The 15,873-nt window shown below is 41.6% G+C and overlaps 1 protein-coding gene across 4 annotated transcripts in view; it reads left to right on the top strand.

Annotated features, from left to right (window-relative positions):
* KNTC1 (kinetochore associated 1) overlaps positions 1 to 15,873 on the top strand; it is a 139,432-nt gene that overhangs the window by 13,005 nt on the left and 110,554 nt on the right. For all 4 annotated transcript variants that reach the window (XM_061602350.1, XM_061602352.1, XM_061602351.1 and 1 more), the window contains 12 exons: positions 484 to 518; positions 1,913 to 2,023; positions 3,558 to 3,651; positions 5,314 to 5,366; positions 6,541 to 6,653; positions 7,505 to 7,562; positions 7,727 to 7,825; positions 9,644 to 9,687; positions 9,778 to 9,843; positions 10,011 to 10,086; positions 14,072 to 14,197; positions 15,025 to 15,114. In XM_061602350.1, coding sequence (XP_061458334.1) covers positions 484 to 518; positions 1,913 to 2,023; positions 3,558 to 3,651; positions 5,314 to 5,366; positions 6,541 to 6,653; positions 7,505 to 7,562; positions 7,727 to 7,825; positions 9,644 to 9,687; positions 9,778 to 9,843; positions 10,011 to 10,086; positions 14,072 to 14,197; positions 15,025 to 15,114 — 965 coding nt within the window. The remainder of the gene's footprint in view (positions 1 to 483; positions 519 to 1,912; positions 2,024 to 3,557; positions 3,652 to 5,313; positions 5,367 to 6,540; positions 6,654 to 7,504; positions 7,563 to 7,726; positions 7,826 to 9,643; positions 9,688 to 9,777; positions 9,844 to 10,010; positions 10,087 to 14,071; positions 14,198 to 15,024; positions 15,115 to 15,873) is intronic.

The raw sequence follows: 15,873 nt of genomic DNA, 5'->3' as shown, positions 1-15,873 counted from the left end.
ACATCCAGAGGTGTAGATGGGTTGTCTGGTTGCAAGCCTGAATCCCTTTACCTGGGAGTAAGCCCCACAGAATTCAATAGGTGTTACTCCTGAGGACACATGATTAGGATTGCACTGTAAAACAAACGAGAAAAGAGAGTCATGTGGCTCTTTTAAAGGCTGATATATTGCGGCATAAGATTTCATGATTAGAACTCAGATGCATGAAGTGGCCACTAGTCCATGGGAGCTTCTGCCACAATAATCTGTTAGTTTTTAAACTGCCACAAGACTCTCTGTGTTTGAACACTATAAATTACTGTAGTAAGATATCGCCACTGTGAAAATTCCACAATTAAAAAAAAAGTTAAGTATGTGACTGGCAGAGTTGACAAATTAATTCTATCTTCCAAATCTGTAGGTACAACTGTTCAATAGAACATACTGGGTTTTTTTTGAAAATATAAAGCTGCTTTTCACAATACACTTTTTGTGTTTATGCAGCAATTGACAAGATGGACTTCAGTACTGCAAAGAAGGTAACTGAGAGCATTTACATGTTTTATAGCTTATTGTGGTTTTTAAAATAGTTTGGTGGTGATTCATAGCCTTGCATCTACTAGGGATGCAAAATGTTCATTGCCATTTTTTTTAAAAAAAATCTTTAATCAAATTTATAACCCGCTGTTCTCCTGTGGGGGAGGTTAACCAGGGTGTGAGGTATTCTTCCCACTTGCTTCAGAGGCAGGACTATGCAAATAATTTTGTGCTTCCCCCTTGCGATGGGAGGAGCCTCTCCCTGCTCCATCCCAGCCTGCTTTGAAGCAGAAGGGCTTTCATAGAGCTCTAGCGTGTGATTTAGAGTGTTGGAGTATGACCTGGGAGACCAGGGTTCGAATCCCCACACAGCCATGAAGCTCCCTGGGTGACCTTGGCCAGTCACTGCTTCTCAGCCTCAGAGGAAGGCAATGGTAAACTACCTCTGAATGCCACTTACCATGAAAACCGTATTCATAAATCCACCATAAGTCGGAATCGACTTGAAGGCAGTCCATTTCCATTTCAGTTTTGTGCACATTTTCTTGCCTGAAAGATCAGCTCACCCCATATATACGCAGTCGATCACTGTGCTCTGCAGGTGAAGACCTCCTGCAGATACCATCTTATCAGGAGGCCTGTTCCGCACATTATAGGAGTCGGGTCTTTAATGCTGTGGCACCTTTGAAATTCCCTCCACTTAAATATTAGACAGGTGCTGTCTCTGTTGTCTTTTCTGCACCTACTGAAGACCTTGTTTCAACAAGCTTTTTAAGTTAGAGACTTATCCCAGTCTACGTCTGTATTGGAATTGTTTTTAAAATGTTTGTTTTCATTATAAGATGTTTTTATTGTTTTATCACTTCTTCTTTGCCACCCTGGGCTCCTTTGGGAGGAAGGGCAGGATATAAATGTAATAAATACACAAACAAATAATGTTAGCAGCTGGATTTAAAGGTAATTTATCTGACCCTGATGAGAGATGCTTCTGCTGCTTGTTCTGCGGCTTCATATATGCCCCGTGAAGGAGAAAGCCAGATATATTATTTTTAAATACAAGGTCTTATAAAAACTGCTTATTGGCAAGCACCAACTTAAAAGAAGCATCCTCTCATATGCAGGAGGGAATGCCTCTTCTAAGATGATGCCTGCTGCAACACGTAGCTGCAAATATGCTGCTTCTTTCAGAAATGCTATTTTTATCCATATCCAAATATATGAAATGTGCTCTATAAACTGCTTGGGCTATAAAACATACGGTGTTGATCAATTAAAAAGTTTTAATCAAGTTGCAGCTCTAAATTAAATTTGTACCGTTTCTCTTGAAATCTTGAGCTGTTCATACCATTCTAATCAAAAGTAAAATCTGTGAATCGCTATTTGTCTTTCTTACCAGCTACAAGGGCAAGTGGAAACGTGTTTTATTTCTACCGAAGACTATCACACCACTGGCTGCCTGACTTCCACAACTACGCACGCAACAAACAAGATCATTTTGATCATAGGGGTAAATAGAGTATTATCTGAGTATTATTTGAGTGCTTTTGTCTGTGAACTTCCTGTGGGTTACCAGTTGCTAGGGAAGACTGCTGCTGCGCTCAGGTCCTGCTTGCGGGCTTCCCAGAAGAGGCATCTGGCTGGCTACTGTGAGAACAGGATGCTGGACTAGATGGGCCACTGGCCTGATCCAGCAGGGCTCTTCTCATGTTCTTATGAGTTAATCTGCAACAACTGTGCTGTCTTTAGGATGTGTGTAAAGGGTTTGGCTTCCATAGCCCCTCCTAGAAACTCCCATCTCTCTGTTGAGAGCACATCTGGTACAGGGGTCTTTTGCTACATGCTCAGGCTAGAACAGATGTAGGGCTGCCACCAAAAACAGCAGGCCCATGTCTCTTCCTGCTCCTTATCTCCTCTAGGGTGCAGGTTCAAAGTACCTGTGTTAATTCACAGAGCCCTAAACAGCTTGGACCCAAAGTATCTTAAGGACCACCTGACTCCCTATGTTCCATCTCCATCACTGAGATCTTCTGGTGGGGCCCTCTTGGTGATTCCTCATGCCCCTGAGATTCGGTTGGCCTCCACCAGGAACTGAGTCTTTAGTGTGGCAGGCCCTGCCCTGTGGAACTCCCTACCACTAGAGGTTTGGCAGGAACCATCCCTCCTTTCTTTCAGGTGTCTCCTGAAAACTGAACTTTTTAGACAAGTCTTTTTACTTGATTTACCCCCACCCACCCAATAGAGTATTATTAATGCTTTTGTTATTGTTTTTAATGGTATTTGTATTGGTTTCAGAATATTTTTCATGCCTTTTGTACGAGAATGAATGAGTAATTTATTACGGTGCATAGACCAGCAAAAATTGCACAATAGTAAAAACCATTAAAAGAATATAAAATTTAACAATTAAAATAGTTAAGCCGAAGATGCTGCCGTAATTGAATGCCTTTTGTATGTTGTAAGCCGCCTTGATGTACTCTGTGAAAAGTGTGGCCTGTAAATATTTTAATAAATAAGTAAATAAATAATGTCTAGAGTTACAAAATGTGTCCTATGATGTTGTTTCTCTTGCTCATCCATTTCACTGGCAGCTGTTTGCAGAGGCAGGGATGCATCATTATTAACTATCCCTAGATATAGGGGTGCAAGAGGAGACTTGGATGTGTGGCTGCTTCAAAGACATGACTAACTGTGGCTTCCCAGCACATGTATACTGAGCAAAAAAACCCCATATGTGTGATGACATGTATGATCTACATGTATGGGGGACTTTCACAATGTGTACTGTAGTCCCAATTCAAAGCAGGGCTGGAAAAAATCCCCAGCATCTGTTGACACTGACTTCTAAAAATGTGATGCTGGACCTAGAAATCTGGGGGAGGGAAATTCTGCCTTGGCTCAAGGCTGGCTGCTATGATTTTAACTAGTGTTGGTGACTTTGTGATATAGCCATAATGTTTTTCATAGGGGCTAAATGTATTGAGGCTCATCAGTTGTGAAACAAAGTGTGGGTTTCTGATATAAATACTCTTATTTCTTAAAAGGGTGTAGGTGACTGTGTGATGTCTGTGTGGGAAGTGAATCCAAAAAAAACCCTGATATCCATTCAAGCTGTTGCTGATTCAAGTATGATTGAAGGTACGTTTTCCAGGCACATGTATCTTGAACTCTTTCAAGGATTTAGCTTTCCAAAGCCTTTGGAATTTGTTTAAAAGGGACTAGGGACCCCTCCAGACATCCTTCTTATTCACACTCATGATGATTTGTGCTCATGATAGCATCAGGGAGGTTATACGTGATTCCGCTATCAATACTGTTTGCGCGTACAAACGTTTTGTGGTGGACCTACTGCTTCATTTTCAGTCAATGCATGTCCCATCACTTTCTGCTGAAATCTTAAAATGTTTTATATCACAAATGTTCTGGGGTTGTTTGTCTCACCTTTCTTGCATTATAGTGTAGACGGTAATAATACAGCACCACTAGGGAAGCGTTACAGAACAACGAATACGGTGGATAGATGTGGCGATGGTTCAGTATAAATCCACTGCAAATGCACTATTTTTGCATCAGTGACATGTTGCAGAAAACACCTGCAAAAAACCCCACCAGTCCAGACAGGCCGTGAAGAAGGGGGCCAGTACCTACTACCTTCAGTCTTATGCTAAATTATGCATACGCCCGTTTGGCTTTAGAGGCCAGGGCATTCTTATTTTACAGGTTTTCTTTTTCAATATGTTGTTTGAACAAAGATTCTCTTCAGTATGTTTCTGTAAAGTCTTGTTATTGGAAGGCAAATAGGAATGTGCATTCCCAGGGCAGCGCAGTCTGTGCCCAAGGAACACATGGCTCACATTTAGCTGGGCTAGAGTTGGCAGCTTTGTAGAGCTCCGTTGGCTCCTTTTGTCACTTGACCCCTGCTGAGTCGGTAGCCTGCAGTGGTATCTTCTTGCTGTATATTATTATTATTTGATTTATATCCCACCCTTCCTCTCAGCAGGAGCCCAGGGTGGCAAACAAAAGCACTGAAAACATTAAAACATCATAATAACAAACTTTAAAACACATTAAAATAAAACATCTTCAAAAATGTTACTTAAAAAAACTATGAAACCATCTTCTAAGATTAAAAACATTTTAAAAAAGAAAGTTTAACAACATATTAAAAAAGGAATTCCAACACAGATGCAGACTGGGATAAGGTCTCAACTTAAAAGACTTGTTGAAAGAGGAAAGTCTTCAATAGGTGCCGAAAAGATAACAGAGATGGAACCTGTCTAATATTTAAGGGGAGGGAATTCCACAGGGTAGGTGCTGCCACACTAAAGGTCCATTTCTTATGTTGTGCGGAACAGACCTGATAAGATGGTATCTGCAGGAGGACCTCACCTGCAGAGCGCAGTGACTGACTGGGTCTATAAGGGATATGTATATGATGGTAGCACTGCAACATAGCCAAGAGGAAGCCAGTAGCTCCCTCCCATAGGAAGCTGCTGTGCTGGCACAGAGGAATGCCCCAGAGCCCTGATAACCAGAGTTACTATTCAGAGCCCCCACATGTGTTAAAGCAGGGATGAGGAACCCTGTGGCCCTCCAGACGTTGCTGGACTACAATTCCCATCACCCCTGACTGTTGGCTATGTTAACTGGGGCTGAGGGGAGTTGGAGTCCAGTGACCTCTGGAGAACCACAGGCTCTACACACCCCTGCATCACAGGGTCCATTTCAAATGCTACTTTTCTAAGCAGGAAATCAACATGCTTGCATCTTCTACCCCCCTTTTTTCTTTTTGTTTTACAGCTGCAAAAATGCTTCAGGTTGTAGATGGCTTATTGTTTGTCTTGGATAACGAGGCAAGTGTTATTTTTACTGTGGTTTGTTTGTTTTGCTACTCAATTTTATGAATAGCTTCTGGATAAGGTTATGTTCTATAGTTTCAGGATCCGCCAAATTGACATTTAGTAAGGAAACATTTTCTTCTGCTACTGGAATTCAGGGGCATTCATAACCACGATGAGCTCTTGCTTAAATTGTTAATGAACAGATTAAACTCCAGGTGTGTTTTAAGGATGTTTAGGGATATTTTGTAAAGTTTGGGGAGGACAGTGGACACTGGTTGCTCCAATGCAATTGGAGCAGGGAATCTTCTCCAGGTTTTAGATTGAACTCCTTAAAAGTTCAGACTAAAACTTGGAGCAGATTCACACCCCCGCTGACATTGGAGCCACCAGCATCCACTGGGGGAAGAGAAAAGGAAACCAAAAACCAAGAGAGAAACCACTGTAATTGTATTATTTGCCAATCTTGGATTTCCCAATACTATGTACTGCTTGGAATGCATAAGAAACATTGATTATTGCCTGTTTTGGAATTTTTCCTCAAAGAGGATTTAGAGTGTTTAGAGGTAAGTATCCCTTGTCTGAAGCCCTGGAAGCTGCTGCCAGTCAGTGTAGGCAATAATGAACTAGATGGGCCAATGGTCTGACTCTGTATAAGCAGCAGTTTCCTATGTAACTCAGGACAGATAAGGCAGTTTGGCCAACTGCTTGCGCTTTTAACCCTTGGCTGCAACATATTTGGGATTCCAACACCAGGGTAAAATGGCTTTGGCATTTACTGTTTGTGATGGTTTTTATAATTGGATGTTAATTGCTATTGTTTTGCTGTATATAATAAGCTTTTATATAATTTGTTGGCAACTGCCCTGTAAGGAAGGGTGGTCTGAAAGCTGATGACTGAATAAATCTTTAATGCCATTTGTACGTTATGAGAGAGAGAAAGAGAGGTTGTGGCCATCAGCACTAAATCCCCTATCTTGGGGCAGTTGTTAATATATATATTTTTTAAAAAATCTGACTAATGAACTTCACAAATCAGCTACCTAAACAGGAACATTTGTGTCACAATACTGTATGAAAGATTTAAGTAATGTATTACAAATGTATACTTCCATGGTTCACATAGTCAAAGAAAATAGGTCTTAATTAGTTATGTCACGATGACAGTTTTGTTTTCCTTTTCTTGTAGAATATTTTGTCACTGTGGGATATTTGCACTCTAACTTTGATTTGGGACTGCCCTTCTGTTCACATTGAAGAATTTCTTCTGACTTCAGAATCAGATTTGTCAACAGTTGCCGGGTAAACTCGGGATTACAGTATAATTCATAAATATGGAAGAGTGTGCTACTGCAGAATGACTCCTCCCTACCTTCTTCCCAGATCTGATCCTTCCCCCTTTTCTTGGAAACTTGCACTCATTCAGAATAAGCCTCTGCGAACACTAGGGGGCCTGGTTTCTGAGTAAGCATGCACAAGATTGGGCTCTGTGCATGTTGTGCGATTATCCAGATGTTGTTGGACTACACATCCCATCATCCCTGATAATGCCCTAAGAACATAAGAATAGCCTGCTGGAGCAGGCCAGTAGCCCACCTAGTCCACTATCCTCTTCTCACAGTGGCCAACCAAATGCTTGTGGGAAGCCCCCAAGCAGCACCTGAGTGCAAGACCACTTTCCCCTCCTGCTGTTTTCAGCAATTGGTATTCAGAAACATATTGCCTCCAATGGTGGAGGGAGGCTATGTTCCATGCTGAAACAGTGGGGTGTTGGGAATCCATCATCCTTGGAGGGCCACAGGTTTCCCATCCCCATATGGCAAGGATAGGCAACCTGGTTTCCTCCAGATGTTCTGGATTACAACTATTGGAGACAGCATGGTTAGAGTGTTGAACTAGCACATGGGAGACCAGCGTTTGAATCCCCCCTCAGCCTTGAAGCTCCCTGTGTGGCCTTGGGCCAGTCACTGTCTCTCAGCCTAACCTACCTCACAGGGTTGTTGTGAGGATAAAATGGGGAGGGGAGAACCACGTATACCACCTTGAGCTTCGGGGTCAGGGAGAAGGTGAGATATAAATGTAATAATAAATTACTGGAATAATTTTAAATGGTGACAGGTCATAACTTTTGAAACTAGTTTCTTTCTTTTAAGACAGGGGATTGCCAGTCTTAAGCTGGTCGCTTTGACAAACCCTGATGATGACAAACAGGTAACTGGCCTCTAACTTTTATCGGGAAAATCCCTCAAAACTGTCTGCCTTCATTTTGGCAGCATGGATGCAGCACTGGATACCTGCCTTTAATAAGCCTTCAAGGCCCGTTTTAATGAAGCCCCATCTCCTAGTATTATCTTAATTGTTCTTTTCCTTTGTAGATGAGGAACATCATGGTTTTTTCGCTGCCTGCTATGCACCAGCTCTATTCTTTGGAAGTAACTAATGTTTCCTCACTGATTCAAAGTGGAATCAATACGGTATGTTTTTATTTCTCTTTTCCTCAGTCCCAAGTAAGACGGGGGGAGGGAAATGTGAAAAGGAATCCAGATCAGAGGTGAACTAGCAGGTTGCTTCAGATCTGGTAGGAAATGGACATTTTTACCAGTCAAAGAAAGTTTACACATCTGTCAAGTCTGTAAGTCTTCAATGAGACCTCAGTATGCCTAGGATTAGAGTGTAGGAAATGTGAGTAACAAAAACAGCTGTTTTTGCTGGAAATTCTTAGAAATCTATTTTATACCATGTCAGGCTAATTGTCTATCTAGAGTAGTGCTGTCTTCTAAAAACCCCTTATATACCCAGCCGATCACTGCACTCTGCAGGTGAGGGCCTCCTGCAGGTACCATCTCATCAGGAGATCCGTTCCGCACAACATAGGAAATGGACCTTTAGCGTGGCGGCACTTACCCTGTGGAATTCTCTCCCCTGACATATTAGATGCCATCTCTGTTATCTTTTTGGTGCCTACTGAAGACCTTCCTCTTTCAACAAGCCATTTAAGTTATCCCAGTCTGCGTCTGTGTTGGAACTGCTTTTAATATGTTTTTTTAAAACAATATGTTTTTTTAACCCTTTTAAAAAGATGTTTTAAAAGCTTTTTTAAAAAAAATGTTTTTAAAGTTGTTTTGTTTTGGTGTATTTTAGGGTCTGTTTTTATGATGTTTCTACGTTTTTAGTGCTTTTGTTTGCCACCTTGGGCTCCTGCTGGGAGGAAGGGCGGGATATAAATCAAATAATAAATAAATAAAGAAAAACTTAAGAAGAGCCCTGATGCATCAGCCGAAAGGTTCATCTAGTCTAACAACCTGTTCCCACAGTGGCCAACCAGATGTCCATGGGAGGCCCACAAGCAATGCGTTAGCACAGTAGCACTCTCCCTCCGTTGCTTCCCAGCAACAGGTATTCCGAGGATTCCTGCCTCTGATCCTGGAGGTAATATATATAGCCCTCATGACCAGTTGCCGTGGATAGCCTTATCATCCGCAAGAGCAGCTCTCCAAAGTCTCAGGCAGAGAAAGGCCTTTCCCATCACCAGACCAACTTCAAGGCTCTAGTTTTGGTGTACAAAGCCCTATACAGCTTGGGACCAGGATACCTGAAATACCGTCTTATCCCTTATATACCCAGGCGATCACTGCGCTCTGCAGGTGAGCGCGTCCTGCAGATACCATCTTATTAGGAGGTCCATTCTGCACAACATGGGAAACGGACCTTTAGTGTGGCAGCACCTAACCTGTGGAATTACCTCCCCTTAAATATTAGGCAGGCGTCATCTGTTATCTTTTCGGTGCCTATTAATGACCTTCCTCTTTCAACAAGCCTTTTAAGTTGAGACCTTATCCCAGTCTGCTTCTGTGCTGGAATTGCTTTTTAATATGTTTTTAAAACTTTTTTAGAAACAATTTTTAAACCTTTTTTTTTAAGATTTCAAAGCTTTTTTTAAAAAAATGTTAACATTGTTTTGTTTTAATGTATTTTAAATCACCTGCCATCTGATACAGAGACAGTGTACTTTGTGTGAATGTATTTTTTAAATTTATTTATTTATATCCCACTCTTCCTCCCAGTAGTAGCCCAAAGCAACTCACATATGGAATAGCTATACTTAAGGAATGTATTTTTAGGGCTCAGAACTGAGAAATTTTGCTCATAAATAATAAAAAAAATTGAGGGGCACATGAAAATTGGTGAAACTGAATAAACAAACAAAATCTTGTCCTTAATTTCTAGCTCCTTTTGCAATTAAAGCTATTTGGAAGGCATTGTTTTCATTCTAAGTGTTGTTTCTCACACAGGATACAATTTACTTTTTGGAAGGAATGTATGAAAACAACCAAAAGTAAGTCTGTACTTCAATTAAAAACAACACCTGCTACATTATTTCTTATTGTTATTATAGCTCTGTTTTTAACCAGGCACTCATTTCTAGGGCTTCTGACACTCCAGTCTCGCTCCTGGTAATGAGATGCTTAACGGAAGCCTTACCTGAGAACAGGTACACGTATATTTTGGCTGCTTCTACTGCTTATTTGGTCCTTGTGGTATGACTGAGTCAAAGTGAAGAATATTTTAAGTCCCGTTGGCTTCAAGTGAAGAGAGCTATTGTCTAAAATAATGTTTAGGGAGGAAGTAACAATACTTCATTTTTGTTGCTCTTTTTAGGCTGAGCCGTTTACTTCACAAACACAAGTTTACAGAGGCTGAGAATTTTGCTATACAGTTTGGACTGGAAGTTGAGGTAAAGGACTTTGTATGCAAATCTCACCACTGTAAAACTACACTGAAATGAGCGGTCCCCAGTTAACCACTACAACAAGAGTGGGGAACCTTTTCCGGCTGGAGGGCCGCATTCCCTTCTGGGCAAACCTATGGCAGGCCGCATACCAGTAGTGAGTGGGGCCAGAGGCAAAAGTGGGTGGAGCAAATGAGTGTAAATGTTTGCCTTGTACACTATTTATTTTATTTTATTTATATACCGCCCCATAGCCAAAGCTCTCTGGGAGGTTTACAGTAACTAAAAACATTAAAAACAAATATACAAATTTAAACACATCTTTTAAAAACAATTAAAAAAATTAATATAAACACATGCTACAATGCATGGGAGAAGAGGAAAGTCTTGACCTGGCGCCGAAAAAACAACAGTGTTGGCGCCAGGCGCACCTCGTTAAAGAGATCATTCCAGAATTTGGGGGCCACCACTGAGAAGGCCCTCTTCCTTGTTGCCAGCCTCCCAGCTTCCCTCGGAGTAGGCACCCGGAGGAGGGCCTTGGATGTTGAGCTTAGTGTAGTAGGCTAGTTCTACTTACACACCTTTCTGTTCTTCATCCGTATAAACTGGAAGCGTTACCAGAGTTCAGTGATACATTCCAGCCAGGCAAAAATCACTCAAGGAGAGTGTGAAGTGAGCCTGTGAGGGGTGTGTCACAACAGCCCGATAGGGAAACCTGGAGGGCCGCATTTGGCCTGAGGTTCCCCACCCCTACACTCAAGAGTTGCCCATGAGGTTGGTCCAGAAGCTGCCACTGGTGCAAAATGCAGCGGCAAGGCTGCTCACTGGGGCAGGGTATCGCCAACACGTCATCCCACTGCTGAAAGAACTGCACTGGCTATCTATTAGCTACCGGGCCAAGTTCAAGGTTCTAGTCTTGGTGTATGAAGCCCTATATAGCTTGGGACCAGGATCCCTGAAAGACCGTCTTATCCCTTATATACCAAGTTGTTCACTGTGCTCCACACAACATAGGAAACGGACCTTTAGTGTGGCAGCACCTACCCTGTAGAACTCCCTACCCTTAAATATTAGACAGGCACCATCTCTGCTATCTTTTCAGAGCCTGTTAATTCCTTCTTCTTTCAACAAGCCTTTTAAGTTGAGACCTTATCCCAGTCTGCGTCTGTGTTGGAATTGCTTTTTAATGTTTTTAAACCTTTTTTTAAAACAATATGTTGTTTAACCTTTTCTTTAAAGATATCTTCAAAGCTTTTTTTAAAAATGTTTTTAACGTTTTGTTTTAATGTATTTTAAAGTCTGTTTTTAGGATGTTTTAAAGTGTTTTTAGCACTTTTGTTTGCTGCCCTGGGCTCCTGCTGGGAGGAAAGGTGGGATATAAATCAAACAATAAATAAATAAGTAAGAGTTGTGTCATCACTCCATAAAAATAACTTCCTGCTTCTCGATTGGCAGTACCAAGCAATGCCATCCCAAGTTGTCCTTCACCTGTCTGCAGTTGTTGTTTAATGTACCGTATATTCCGGCGTATAAGACGACTGGGCGTATAAGATGACCCCCAACTTTTCCAGTTAAAATATAGAGTTTGGGATATACTCGCCGTATAAGACTACCCCTGCTTATGACATGCAGGTACTTAGCAGGAAAACTGTCACTTATAAACTTATAAATATTAATATTTGGATTGTCCAGTTGTTTTGTTTTTGTGCCTAGGAATTACCACCAAAAACTGGGGAAAGATGTGAGAAATCTTTTTTTTAAAAGCAACATTAAATGCCTAGACTCTAGTTTCCAACACTATGGAGTATTTATTGATTGATTAAGAGAATTTATATCCTGCCCTTTTGCTGTTAAAAACAGAGCTCAGCACAGCTTACAAATATAGTAAAAACAATTAAAATACACAATCAGAGAAAAACAAGCCAAAATGTTAGAAAAAGGAGTCTTTCACACCACATGCTCAGTTCTAAATACTGTTGCAGCAAGTTTTACAAGTTCCTCCAGTATTCCACTGGTGCAGGCACTCAGACATTCAAAGTACTGTATGTTTCTTAGGTTTTATAAAAGCAGAGCTTTGCTTAACTCAAAATTTCTTCTCCCTTTGATAACCACATCTACACAGGTTCCACCTCCATACTCAAAATGAAACTGAGCCTGGAAGTGTACAACAACCTCACTCATACCTTGCTAATTTGATTATCAATGCCAGGATGTCTGTCTTATCGACTACTCTCCTGCTCCCCCCCCCACACACACACACACCGGGCATCATGAAAGACCCAGTCCTGGGCTCAGAAAGAAAATAAATATCTGGTCCTCTTCAAAGTATTGATAAGCCTCTTGTTTTAATTGAAATAATAATTATAAATTCTTGTTCTTATCACTAATGGGAGTTAATTATCTTGCATATGCTGCTGTTGCTTCTATGGCTGTAACGGAGTGAGGTTAAAGATAAGTGAAATGCAAATAGGAAAAAAAAATACAGAAGGCAGTAACACTTTCCTAAATGTAATACCATACCAACCACAACAAGATTCCTATAAGGCAAAAAACTAAGCATCTCACAACCAGTCAGGATTCCTAACCAAAAACCAAAAATATGATAAATGAAGAAATATTTATATAAGCATAACTATCAAATATGTTTATTATTTACACAAACTGTAAAGATATTTATAGTGCAATCCTAACTTTATTTATTCAGAAGCAAGTCCCAGCGTATTCAATGGGGCTTACTCAAACAGGGACAGAAATGCAACCTCAAGTGATAAGCAACTTCATTCACACAACCCAAAATTCCGAATCATGCCACTTTACACTGTTTTGCAACTGTTTATACTTGTTTTTATGGTTATTGGATTTTAAATGGCTTTATTTCTTGTTGTGAGCTGCCTTGGTTTCCAACCCTACCTCACAGGGGTGTTGGAAAGACTCCATACACACACGCACACACTGCAGATGTATAAATACATACAGCCCATATAATAGTTTATTGTCAAACCAATTGGTCGTTGCAGAAAAATCAGTATTAGTTTTTTAAAAATCAGTATTAGTTTCCTACAGAATAAAAACTGCAATACCTAAGTAAGCCCTGCCTACTTGCTTTAAAATAGGACTGGGGGGGGGGGGCAGAAAGAGAACACAAATACAATTCTTTTTTACATTCACTCCAAAGTCCCATTGATTTTCAGCACATTCATAATCATGTCTACTCAAAAGTAATTCCTACTGAATTCAATAGGATTTACTCTGGACATATGGGATTAGCACTGTTTTTACCCCCAAAAGCAACTATTGGGAAGGTTTTCTAAACACTGCCCAGGATCCGAGTCCTACACACAACAGGGGGAAAAACTGAAATGTATATACCTACCCAATTTATGAGATTTTCTGATAAGCAGGAGGGGAAACCACCATTTTCTGGCCTCGCAATGAAGTTTTGCAGACACTGCCACCAAAAAACACTTCACTGATTGGCTGAAATCCTGAACGGGCGGGGTTAAAGCTACGAAGTGCTATACAGTAGTTTAAAAAAAGATTTAACCGGGGGGGGGTGCCTGACGTTTTTATATATATCTCGAGAACCGCACCACCTAGAAACTTAATTTTTTTTAAAATGAAAGCTGAGAATCCGGGCCACCTAAGGGGCTAGCCGGGCGCTGGGTGGCATGCTTAGAATCCGGGTAAAACTCAGCTATCCAGGCAATATGGCAACCCTAATAAGACGACACCCGGCGTATAAGACGACCCCCGACTTTGGAGAAGATTTTCCAGGGTTAAAAAGTCGTCTTATACGCCGGAATATACGGTAGGTTTCAAAATTGTTAATGGGGTCATAGGGTTGTGTGATGTAGGGAATAAACAAATGTTTTGCAAATTTTACTGCGAGGATGCTAGACAAGCCTACTAGCACATGTTCTACTCGATACGAACGAGATTTTCTTTCAAAGGAGAATAATGATTAATTTTGTGTTTGTTTTTTAAAAAACAGCTTGTTTACAAAGTGAAAATGAGCTCTATTTTGGAGCGACTGGCTTCAGACTCTGCTTCTGGTGAAGGGCGATCAGTTTGGCTAGAACTTGTGGCTCAAGCTAAAGAAACCCTGAATAAAATAAAGGTATGGTATGGATCTATTCACAACAATCCTGTGAGGTAGGTTAGACTGAGAGGCAGTGACTGGCCCAAGGACACCCAGTCTGCTTCATGGCTGAATGGGGATTTGAACCCTGGTGTCCCAGGTCCTAGTCCAACACTCTAACCACTACACCACACTAGCTCTCTGAACTTGGCTCAGTAGTAAATGAGCTGCCAGTACAGTTCCTTCCAAGATCTACGTGTGCACAGCATGATGCTGCATTCTGCACCAGCTGCAGCTTCTGAACTGGTTTTGAAGGTGGCCCCACATAAGAATGCATTGCAGCAATCCAAGCTGTTGATGCAAGGGTCACTTTGGCCAGGCCATCCCTTTCCAGGATTGGTTGTGGCTGATGTACAGCCAAAGCTGGTAAAAGGCACACTTAACCAGGGAGGCTACTGAACCTCCATTGGGAATGGTGGAGTTCTCCCAGATACATTCTTGTTCCTTCAGAGGGAGTGTAGTTCAGTCCAGAACAGGCAGCTCACCTATCTTCCAGACCTCAGAACCACTCGCCTGCAGGATCTCCATCTTACTGGGATCCAGCTGCAGATTTATTGGCCCTTATCTAGCCTGCCTCTGCGTCCACGTGCTAGTTCAGGGCCTGCACAGCTACACCTGATTCAGATGTTATATGGAGAAACCATACTATATGTATGGCTTGTGTGTGTATCTGCGTCTCTCTCTCTCTCCCAATAGATAGTGTGCATGTGTGTGAGATGGATTTTTCCCCTTTAAGCTGTTTAGAATATAAGAAATTAATTCTTTTTCTGTCTGTGGTTGTGTTTTTGTTTCCTCCTTCTGAATAGGATAACCAGTTCGTGACCGAGTATTGCATAAATACTCCATGGCCAACGTATGAAAGTGCTCAAGAAATGCTGAACTATGCTAGAAGCAGGGTAGGTTTTTGTGTGTGCCTTCACACATCCTGTTCAGCCAGGACGCCTGGGAGATCATCTCAGAGGAGGAGGTGTGGGACCCTATAGAGAACTACTGCTTAGCTGGAGCCTGGAAAGGTCCTGCTCAACTCCTAAGGCAGCCTGAAATACCCAACTTTGACTGGACACCTGACACCCTCTCCAGTGGCATCCCAACCTCTAGTGCGCAAACTCTGATTCTCCTCCTTCACCTCCAATTTCAAGAGTGGAGATGGCAGAGGATCTTGTGGGCAGCCTGGAGTAAGCGTAGGAGAATCTTATTTGTGGAATGCTGTCCCCAGAGAGGCCATCACAATCTGGTTTTAGGCATGAGGCAAAAAACAATTTTTATACCCACAGGTCTTGGGATCTTTATTTTCTGTTTATCTTTTACTTGGGTGGGGTTGAGTTGGCTGTACTGTTTTTTGCATATTGTTGGCAGAATGTTTTAGGTTGTTTTTGTTCTTCTATTTACACTTGTTTTTAATGCTTGTTTTTGTAAGTTGCTTTGAGTTCGACTTTCTGGAAAAAAAGTCACTGATACAGTAGGGCCCCGCTTATACGGCGGGTTAGGGACCAGGTTCCCACCGTAAAGCGGACATCGCTGTAAAGCAGAACCCATTGACTATAATGGGTTGCAAAAGCGCAAAATCGGCTTTAAAATGGGGGATTTCCCCTAATTGAAAGCCACCGCATCAGCGGAACGCCGGAAAATGGAACGCCGTAAAGCGGGGCCCTACT

Source organism: Rhineura floridana, chromosome 19 (assembly GCF_030035675.1).
Source record: "Rhineura floridana isolate rRhiFlo1 chromosome 19, rRhiFlo1.hap2, whole genome shotgun sequence".
Lineage (NCBI taxonomy): Eukaryota > Metazoa > Chordata > Lepidosauria > Squamata > Rhineuridae > Rhineura > Rhineura floridana.
This window is presented reverse-complemented; position numbering and strand designations above follow the sequence as displayed.